This window comes from Colobus angolensis, unplaced genomic scaffold, assembly GCF_000951035.1.
Source record: "Colobus angolensis palliatus isolate OR3802 unplaced genomic scaffold, Cang.pa_1.0 Scaffold109, whole genome shotgun sequence".
Lineage (NCBI taxonomy): Eukaryota > Metazoa > Chordata > Mammalia > Primates > Cercopithecidae > Colobus > Colobus angolensis.
In genome coordinates, this window is record NW_012111919.1 from 100,124 (window position 1) to 110,972 (window position 10,849).

The window sequence follows — 10,849 nt, forward strand, 5'->3', positions numbered from 1 at the left end:
AGAGAGAGAGAGAGAGGGAGGGAGGGAGGGAGGGAAGAAGGGAAGAAAGGAAAGGAAAGGGAAGGAAGGAAGGACATCCTGTAGAAACAGGCAGTCAGAGGTATAGAACTACACAGAATCTATACGAGAGATCTTTCAAGAAAAGTGACATGCAGCAAGAGAAACTATCAAGGGGGTAAACTGACAACCTATAGAATGGGAGAAAATATTCACAAAGTATACATCCAACAAAGGTCTAATATACAAAATCTATAAGGAACCTAACAAGCAAAAAGCAAACAACCCCATTAAAAAGTGGGCGAAGGACATGAACAGATACTTCTCAAAAGATGTACATGTGGCCCACAAACATGAAAAAATGCTCATCTCTAATCATCAGACAAATGCAAATCAGAGCCACAAAGAGATACCATCTCACACCAGTCAGAAGAGCTTTTGTTAAAATGTCAAAAAATGAGAGACATTGGTAAGGCTGCAGAGGAAAGCAGACACTTGTGCACTGTTTTTGAGGGTGTAAATTAATTTAGTCTAGGCACTGTCAGTTTGGAGATTTCTCAAAGAACTAAGAGTCGAACTACCATTAGACCCAGCAATCTGATTGCTGGGTATACACCCAAAGGAAAATAAATCATTTTTCCAAAAGAACATATGTACGTGTATGTTCATTGTGGCACTATTCACAATAGCAAAAACTGAATCAACCCAGGTGCCCATCAGTGGTGGACTGGATAAAGAAAATACGGTATATAGCTACCATGGAATACTATACACCCATTGAAAAGAATGAAACCATGTCTTTGCAACAACATGAATGTGGCTGGAGGGCATTATCCTGAGTGAATTAACACAGAAACAGAAAACCAAATACTGCATGTTCTCACTTGTAAGTGGGAGCTGAACATCAAGTACACATGGATATAAAGATGGCAGCAATAGACACTGGGGTCTGTTAGAGATGGTGGCGCGGGGGGTAGGGAGTGGGGGTGGCGGAGGAACAGCTGAAAAACCACCTATATGATACTATACCCACCACCTGGAAAAGGGGTTCAGTCATACCCCAAACCTCAGCATCACACAGTATACCTTTGTAACAAACTTATATATGTACTCCCTGATTCTAAAATAAACATTGAAAAAGAAAAGGAAACTGACATGATTTGTGCTGTTTAATCCCACATAATGGCTAGGGGAAATGAAGTCTGCAGAATGGCTTTGGGGATGTTGCTGAGATGAGGTCCCGCTGCGTTGCCCAGGCTGGTCTTGAACTCCTGACCTCAAGCAATCCTCCTGCCTTGACCTCCCAAAATGTTGAGATTACATGCATGAGCCACTGCCAAAATGGCTATTTGGATTGCTGTTAAGGTTATTACATTCTCTGTGAAGTAAGATCTTGAAGGAGAAGGATTTGAGATCAGGAGTTTAAGAGAAATTGTTAATCTAGGAAGAGAGGAGAATTTCTGTGTTTGGCCAGGCACGGTGGCTCATGCTTATAATCCCAGCATTTTGGGAGGCTGAGGTGGGCAGATCACTTGAGCTCAGGAGTTTGAGACAAGCCTGGGCAACATGGTGAAACCCCATCTCTACTGAAAATACAAAAATTGGCTGGGCACGGTGGCAGGTGCATACTGTAATTTCAGCCACTCGGGAGACTGAGGCAGGAGAATTGCTTGAGCCTGAGAGGTGGAGGTTACAGTGAGCCTAGATCGCGCCACTGCACTCCAGCCTGGGAGACTCCATCTCAGAAAAAAAAAAGAAAGAAAGAAAACAAGATGCTGAATTGAAGTAGTGACCACAGTCAATGTGATCCCATAACTTTTTTTTCTTTTAGAGACAGGGTCTCCCTCTGTCACCCAGACTGGAGTGCTGTGGTGCATCATAACTTTCTGCAGCCTTGACCTCTTGGGCTGAGGTGGTCCTCTTGCCTCAGTGTTCCGAGTAGTTAAGATTGACTGCAGGTGCATGCTGCTATGCCTAGCTAATTTTACAATTTTTTTGTAGAGGTGGGGTCTTGCTATGTTGCCTAGGCTGGTCTCCAACTCCTGATCTCAATCATTCCCTCCTGCCTACCTTCCCAAAGCGCAGGGATTACAGGTGTGAACCAGCGCACCCAGCCAATCTCATAACATTTTATGACTAGCAAACTTAGTAGTTCTGATTCAGGCATAAATCAGTTGGTGGGGTTATACAAGGTTGGGTGAGTTTTTCTAGATTGCTGAGAGACCATGTTGAAATACTTGGCTCTGTCTCAGTAAGGGATAGAGAGAAGCAAAGGTATGGGTAAAGGTTATGAGCAAAGATGTAAAAGGGGAAAATTAAAGTGTTTAGAGAAGGTGAAGCAGTTCCAAATCATAATATAGATCCCAAGCTTCACCAAGAAGTGAAGGAGAGGGTAATTGTGCAAAGTTCTCGGGACTGAGACCTCAAGATGTAAGATGAATCTTTTTTTTTCTTTGAGACAGGAGTCTTGCTCTGTCGCCCGAGCTGGAGTGCAGTGGCCGGATCTCAGCTCACTGCAAGCTCCGCCTCCCGGGTTTACGCCATTCTCCTGCCTCAGCCTCCCGAGGAGCTGGGACTACACGCGTCCGCCATCTCACCCGGCTAGTTTTTTGTATTTTTAGTAGAGACGGGGTTTCACCGTATTAGCCAGGATGGTCTCGATCTCCTGACCTTGTGATCCGCCCGTCTCGGCCTCCCAAAGTGCTGGGATTACAGGCTTGAGCCACCGCGCCCGGCCTAGATGAATCTTTATTGTGGGTGGTCCTCTTTGAGAAGAACAAAAAAGAAAAATGTGAAATGGGTGCTGAATTTCAGAGCAGAATATACATATGTGTATGTATGTACGTATGTGTGTATGTATATATATTTACGTAGCAAATTCCAGTTTACAAAGGGCTTTTATGTGTTTTGCATCATTATCAACAGTTCTGTGATGATGTGGGTGTGGTAGATGTTGTTATTCCACATCACAGAGGATAAAATTGAGGCACACCATAAAGTAGCTGACCAGAGATCATGCAGTATATGGTAGAATGGCAACTTGAGGCCAATTCTTAGGTGTGTTTGTTGTCCTTATTCAGAATGGAACAATGTGGTTTATTATACAAAAATTTAAAAATGAATGTCAAAAAGTAGAAATTATTACCCAAATCTCACCCTCTGTGGTTGTTTGCTATGTGATCTTCCAGACTCACATATACACGTAGATACTTTGACTTTTTGCTTTTAGCTACTTAAGATATTATGAATTGATTTCCAAATTAACATATATTTGCTTTTAACAGCTACATGTATTCCACTGGAGATACGTACCAGTTGTAATCTATTCCTGGAAATTTAGACAGTTACAACTGTTTATTTTATTTATTTATTTATTTTTTATTTTATTTTATTTTTTTGAGACGGAGTCTCACTCTGTCGCCCAGGCTGGAGTGCAGTAATGTTATCTTCACTCACTGCAACCTCCACCCCCTGGGTTCAAGTGATTCTCCTGCCTCAGCCTTCTGAGTAGCTGGGACTACAGGCACACACCACCACGCCCGGCTAATTTTTGTATTTTTAGTAGAGATGGGATTTCATCATGTTGGCCAGGATGGTATCAATCTCTTGACTTAGTGATCTGCCCGCCTTAGTGATCCGCCCGCCTCGGCCTCCCAAAGTGCTGGGATTACAGGCATGAGCCACCGTGCCCAACCTCAACTGTTTTTTATTATAAATAATGCCGTATACAGCCTGTCCAACACTTTGGGAGGCCAAGGCAGGCGGATCACAAGGTCAGAAGTTCGAGACCAGCCTGACCAACATGGTGAAACCCCATTTCCACTAAAAATACAAAAGTTAGCCAGGCGTGGTGGCACGCACCTGTAATCTCAGCTATTCAGCAGGCAGAGGCAGGAGAATCACTTGAACCCGGGAGGCGGAGGTTGTAGTGAGCCAAGATTGTGCCACTGCACTCCAGCCTGGGTGACAGAGCGAGACTCCATCTCAGAAAAAAAGAAGAAAAAAAAATCCTTTATTCTGGTTTTCCCGTAGTTTCCACAGATCCAAAAGGGTCAGGTTTATTTCCAGCAGCCAAATATTCTGCTGTTTGGACTGAGATATCTCCAAGGTTGAGGTTATTATAGAGGTAGTAACCTGATTCTTCCTTTTCTCCTTCCCCTTTCCTCCTTTGCCTCTTTTTTTTCTTTTCTTTCTCTGTATTTATTTTATCATTCCATCTTCCTTTCTTATTTCTAGGCCATATACGCCAGCCAGGGAAAGGTTAGTAAGGTGTGACATTGATCCCTATGACCTGAGGAATATTCTTTGACCCTGAGACATGCCAATTATGCTGTCCTTTTCCTAGGATGCTCACAACTGTATTCCTGAGCTGGACAGTGAGACAGCCATGTTTTCTGTCTACGATGGACATGGAGGTAACTTTAACAGATCATATTGGTAACATTCTAGGACCCCAATTCCAGATGTTCCAGGGCAAGAACAGTCCCCTTGTTCATTTACTTTCCAAGGTCTGGCCCTCAATATCATTTCCTGCCTGGTGCTGTTTTTCTGTATTCTGTCATTCTTTTTTCCCAGTAGGTACTGTATTGGTTTATAATCTCACCAGGACTTGTTTTAATCCAAAGAGCCTCTTTATCTTTTTTTATTTTTATTTTTAAAAATTTTTAGGCCAGGCACGGTAGCTCACGCCTGTAATCTCAGCACGGTGGATCACGAGGTCAGGAGTTCGAGACCAGCCTGACCAATATGGTGAAACCCCGTCTCTTCTAAAACTATAAAAATTAGCTGGGCATGGTGGCTTGTGCCTGTAGTCCCAGATGCTCAGAAGGCTGAGGCAGGAGAATCGCTTGAACCTGGGAGGTGGAAGTTGCAGTGAGCCAAGACCGTGCCACTGCACTCCAGCCTGGGCAACAGAGCAAGACCCTCTCTTTAAAAAAAAAAAAAAAAGAAAGAAAAAAAAATTGTACCCAGATGAGCTGATTCTTTATCTTTTTTCACTAGAGAACTAAGTATACAGGTGAGAAAAGACGAGTTATATTAATATACCCGAGAGAATTGATGGTGAAATCCATTTTTTTGGATCAGAACTTCCCCAAACAATGTCCTTCAAATAGGGTTCAGGGGTGCTAAGATATTTATCCCCTCAACCCTTGGGGTTCACTCCACTACGGCATATAAATACTGTATCATTTTCTATGTGTGGGGAGCAGTGCTCCAGGTGACCTTCCTTCCTTTCCTTCTAGGGGAGGAAGTTGCCTTGTACTGTGCCAAATATCTTCCTGATATCATCAAAGATCAGAAGGCCTACAAGGAAGGCAAGCTACAGAAGGTCTGTCTGCTCACACTGCCCATTCCTCACTTGTGTAGGCTTTTCCCTTGTTCTCTAGCCCTTGGGCTTTTCCTTTCTTTTTGTCCCCTAGCTGCTGCTGCTTATTTACTCTTGAAGAATTCTGTTCCTAAAACAAGCTTACTGGCCACCTTTTAGACTTGCCTTATTATTCCTAGGCCTCTGAACTGTTTTTATCTGTGTCTCTTCCTGTGGTAGCTCACACTCTAATTTGTATTCCATCCTTGTACTCAGGATTGTACATAGGGAGTTCATTTTGTACTAGTCTTAGACTATTTTGCTTATATTCAGGCTTTAGAAGATGCCTTCTTGGCTATTGATGCCAAACTGACCACTGAGGAAGTCATTAAAGAGCTGGCACAGATTGCAGGGCGACCCACTGAGGATGAAGATGAAAAAGAAAAAGTAGCTGATGAAGATGATGGTGAGTGTGGCTTCCCTTGTTTGAGGGGAAATCAGCATTTTAAGAAATATTCTTTAATATTTCTTATCAATTCTAAGATAGGATGGCTTTCTAGGGACCTGGAGAGTCCTTATGTTAAAGAAACCTATGGTATTCTCCTGCATTGTATGTGGTTATGAAAAGGAGAGAGAGAATTATCTTTGTTGAGTGGCATCTGAGCTGTAAACATTGTATATACATTATCTTTTGTCATTGTGATGGGATCTTCCTGGTTCCTGCTGGTATTTATGTGCTTTTTTTTTTTCCCCCTCAAGACTGGAGCAGTTATTAGCCCCAATAGCCAGTCATTAAGCCTAAATCCTAATTCTACAATAGCACTGTGGGCTTCCTGGATCCTCAGCCAGAATAGAGTTTTTACAACTTAACAATAACAAATGAGTCCTCAGAGGGGAAGTATAGTAACTAGTGTTGTTTTGATTAAGAAGGGGATGAAACACAACCACCAAAGAAGTCTGTGGAGGAGGAGGAGCTAGGGCATGTTCTTCTGAGACTTGATGAGCAAGAGGAACCTTAAGAGTGGGAGGTTGTGGGGAAGTTAGAGGCTATAAGGGCTGTTGAGATAGTGAGATGAACGGATCCCATGAGGAGTCTGGCATGGGGGCTCTGATTTAGCCTCTTCCCTGCAGTGGACAATGAGGAGGCTGCACTGCTGCATGAAGAGGCTACCATGACTATTGAAGAGCTGCTGACACGCTACGGGCAGAACTGTCACAAGGGCCCTCCCCACAGCAAATCTGGAGCTGGGACAGGCGAGGAACCAGGGTCCCAGGGCCTCAATGGGGAGGCAGGACCTGAGGACTCAACTAGGGAAACTCCTTCACAGGAAAATGGCCCCACAGCCAAGGCCTACACAGGCTTTTCCTCCAACTCGGAACGTGGGACTGAGGCAGGCCAAGTTGGTGAGCCTGGCATTCCCACTGGTGAGGCTGGGCCTTCCTGCTCTTCAGCCTCTGACAAGCTGCCTCGAGTTACTAAGTCCAAGTTCTTTGAGGACAGTGAGGATGAGTCAGATGAGGCGGAGGAGGAAGAGGAAGACAGTGAGGTAAGGGCCTGTGAGGGCAGGCAGATGCTGAAGTTGCAGAGAGGTCCTGTTTGGTTGCCATCTGTAGTTTTCAACTCTCCTTCTCCTATTTTGATATCATCCCCCAAGACCCACTGTATTCTAAGCTTTAGCCTTGAATTCATTGAGCTCCGTCATCACAGGTACTATTTGCTTTCTTACCTCTTCCTTTGTTGATACTATAACAAGCAGATATAGTTCTGGCCTTTCAGAGTCTGTCTCCTAGAGAGAGAACAAGAATATAGTTGTTACCTTGGCTAGTTGGCTGTTTTCTTCTCTGGACAATTTATCTTCTGGCCACAGTGCCTGAAAGATACTTTTGGCTGGCAGCCCTTGCCTTGTCCTGGGCTTTTTGCTAGTGATTGCTAAGCCCAGTTCAGGATGTCAGTTATACTCATGCTAGCCCTTTCCATCCCCCCAATTTTCATGACCATATACTTGTATCTTTCAGTGTTTTGAGGACCTGTGTTCAGTGAGGGCCTCTTGATTCTGAGTATGAGCTAGGGGGAGGGAAGGGATCATCCCAGTCTCAGCAGTCTGGGATCCTCCTCCTGGCAGGAATGCAGTGAGGAAGAAGATGGCTACAGCAGTGAGGAAGCAGAGAATGAGGAAGATGAGGATGACACCGAGGAGGCTGAAGAGGACGATGAAGAAGAAGAGATGATGGTGCCAGGGATGGAAGGCAAAGAGGAGGTGTGTGGGGAACGGGAGCAATGAGTCTTGAAAAGCCACAAGGCAGGTGTGAATCCCCTAATTTTGATTTTGAGACAGGGGAAGGGGATCCCCCTGATACTTTAGGATGGACGTGATAGTCATAGGGATTTATTCCGCAAGGGGAATGAGATGGTAAGCCTTTGGGGTGTAATTATCTAAAAACACAGGAGAGGGAGTGTGCTGCTGTCTCTAGAAAGATGAAATTTGTGCCTCTCCTATTTGTTAAAGCTTCCTTGGGGGTCCCAGTGAAAGCAAGCATAGGTGAATGGTCAGGAGCACATCAGTGAGGAACTCATGTTCAGAAGCTCCCATGATGCTCCCTTTCTTCCTCTTTAGCCTGGCTCTGACAGTGGTACAACAGCGGTGGTGGCCCTCATAAGAGGGAAGCAGTTGATTGTAGCCAACGCAGGAGACTCTCGCTGTGTGGTATCTGAGGCTGGCAAAGCTTTAGACATGTCTTATGATCACAAACCAGAGGATGAAGTAGAACTAGCACGCATCAAGAATGCTGGTGGCAAGGTCACCATGGATGGGCGAGTCAACGGGGGCCTCAACCTCTCCAGAGCCATTGGTAAGGGCCAAGAAACTGGGAAAGACTTCTAGGGTCTTGCTGTCTGTCCCAGACTACATAGTAGCAAACTTTAATCTTCCTAGTGCTTGTGCCTTTCAAAGCACTTCAATATCTACTACCTCTGTTCTTATATTCCTGTGAAATAGCTAAGATGGGTATAGATATCATTATACATAGGTATCTTTTTTTTTTTTTTTTTTTTGAGACGGAGTTTTTACTCTTGTTGCCCAGGCTGGAGTGCAATGGCGTGATCTCAGCTCACTGCAACCACCACCTCCCAGGTTCAAGCAATTCTCCTGCCTCAGCCTCCTGAGCGGCTGGGATTACAGGCATGCGCCACCACACCTGGCTAATTTTGTATTTTTTTTTAGTAGAGACAGGATTTCTCCATGTTGGTCAGGCTGGTCTCGACCTCCTGACCTCAGGCCCGCCCCAGCCTCCTAAAGTGCTGGGATTACGGCATGAGCCACTGTGCCTGGCTATGTAGGTATTATTATACCCATCTTATGTAACATTTGAATGATGAACAAGACCAGTGAGTGACTTTCTTAAGGTTCAGCAGTCTGGTAGTAGGGTTGAAACTAGAAAAACTAGGCCTCAGTTCTCTATTCCACTGGATTATGGAACTTTGTAAAGAAGGGAAATGAATGGCAAGGTTTGACCTGCCACAAACACAAGTCTGTGGGAAAAGTATCCAAACTGCTCATCAACCAACCATTCCTTTACTCCAGGGGACCACTTCTATAAGAGAAACAAGAACCTGCCACCCGAGGAACAGATGATTTCAGCCCTTCCTGACATCAAGGTGCTGACTCTCACTGACGACCATGAATTCATGGTCATTGCCTGTGATGGCATCTGGTGAGCACTGGCAGAATGCCCTAAATTCCCTTTTCTGCATCATTTCTTCTCTTATAGGGCTCAGGGCACTAGGATTAGAACCTAGGCAGACCTAGACCTCTTGGTGAGTGAAGAGCACCCAGACTAAGGCAGAGCTGAGAATTTCTGTAGTTATTTACACTGGCCTGGGCCACCACCTCTGTCCATACTCCTCTACTCTGTGTTGGTGAGACTGGAAGATTCTGACTGTTGTTCTCGACCCCAGGAATGTGATGAGCAGCCAGGAAGTTGTAGACTTCATTCAATCAAAGATCAGCCAGCGTGATGAAAATGGGGAGCTTCGGTTATTGTCATCCATTGTGGAAGAGGTGAGTACCAAGGTGGAGAAGAGAGGGTGTTTGGTCTGCATAGCCAGGGTTTACTCTTTTCATCTGAGCTAAGTCGGCAATCTGGGAGCAGTACCATTAATTGCTGACAGACGCTAAACCCCGACTACAAAGTTCCACCTTCTCTCATTTCTCTGACTTAACCTTATGCCTTATGGACTAGCAAGTGGGCTGTTTTGTGATACCTCTTGCCCATTTCTCTCCTTCTGTCATCCTGACTCAGCAGGCCAGCCCTCTTGTGGGACTCTAGGTTCCCAGCAAGGTGTTCAAACCCTGTGGCTGAGCTACCCCCATCCCTTTTGTAGCTGCTGGATCAATGCCTGGCACCAGACACTTCTGGGGATGGTACAGGGTGTGACAACATGACCTGCATCATCATCTGCTTCAAGCCCCGAAACACAGCAGAGCTCCAGCCAGAGAGTGGCAAGCGGAAACTAGAGGAAGTGCTCTCTACTGAGGGGGCTGAAGAAAATGGCAACAGCGACAAGAAGAAGAAGGCCAAGCGGGACTAGCAGTCATCCAGACCCCTGCCCACCTAGACTGTTTTCTGAGCCCTCCGGACCTGAGACTGAGTTTTGTCTTTTTCCTTTAGCCTTAGCAGTGGGTATGAGGTGTGCAGGGGGAGCTGGGTGGCTTCACTCCGCCCATTCCAAAGAGGGCTCTCCCTCCACACAGCAGCCGGGAGCCTCTGCTGTCCTCCCCAGCCGCCTCTTTGCTCCTTGGGCTCATCACCGGTTCTGTGCCTGTGCTCTGTTGTGTTGGAGGGAAGGACTGGCGGTTCTGGTTTTTACTCTGTGAACACTTTATTTAAGGACATTCTTTTTTATCGGCGGCTCCATGGCCCCTCGGCCGCTTGCACCCGCTCTCTGTTGTACACTTTCAATCAACACTTTTTCAGACTAAAGGCCAAAACCTAATCGTGCGCATCGTGTCCTTTTTTTTCTGCTGCCGTGGCCCCAGACTTGGCCCCATCTGTAGCATCTGGCGAGCCCCCATGTGAGTGTGTGCGTGTGTGTCGTGTGCGTGTGTGTCCCACGCGTGTGTAGGGGAGCCCCGAGCGAGCTGCTGGCAGGTCGGCCTGGCGGGCGTGGCGGCTACCCCTCGCCCCCTCCTAGAGCCAGAAATGCTCTCCTAGTTTCCCCAGGGAGGAGTCGGGACCGGTCTGGCGGGCCTGAAACCTAGAGTTGGGCTGGAGGCCTCCTGCGCGGCTCCCCGGCCGGCTCTCCCCGGCCTCTGATTGGCTCGCTCGCCGTCTCGTCACAATCACTTCCCGGTCACGCCATTGAGGCTCCTGCCGCCGCCGCCGCCGCCGCTTCCCATGGACTACGCGTCCCGTGCGGCTCTGCGGCGGCGGAAGCGGAAGCGAGTACGGAGGTACCAGCTGGTCTCCGTAGGGGGGTAGGGGGCTCCATGAATGGAAGCGGCGGCGGCAGCGGCGGGAGCGGCCTGAGTTGGGCGCCGGGGCCAGGGC

The 10,849-nt window shown here is 46.6% G+C and overlaps 1 protein-coding gene across 1 annotated transcript in view; it reads left to right on the forward strand.

Moving 5' to 3' along the window:
• Positions 1-10,299, forward strand: part of PPM1G (protein phosphatase, Mg2+/Mn2+ dependent, 1G) — a 31,499-nt gene extending 21,200 nt beyond the window's left edge. The window contains exons 2-10 of the mRNA XM_011949656.1: positions 4,343-4,412; positions 5,241-5,326; positions 5,636-5,768; positions 6,434-6,849; positions 7,426-7,560; positions 7,918-8,152; positions 8,884-9,013; positions 9,258-9,360; positions 9,684-10,299. Coding sequence (XP_011805046.1) covers positions 4,343-4,412; positions 5,241-5,326; positions 5,636-5,768; positions 6,434-6,849; positions 7,426-7,560; positions 7,918-8,152; positions 8,884-9,013; positions 9,258-9,360; positions 9,684-9,890 — 1,515 coding nt within the window. The 3' untranslated portion in view covers positions 9,891-10,299. The remainder of the gene's footprint in view (positions 1-4,342; positions 4,413-5,240; positions 5,327-5,635; positions 5,769-6,433; positions 6,850-7,425; positions 7,561-7,917; positions 8,153-8,883; positions 9,014-9,257; positions 9,361-9,683) is intronic.
• The last annotated feature ends 550 nt before the right edge of the window (positions 10,300-10,849 follow it).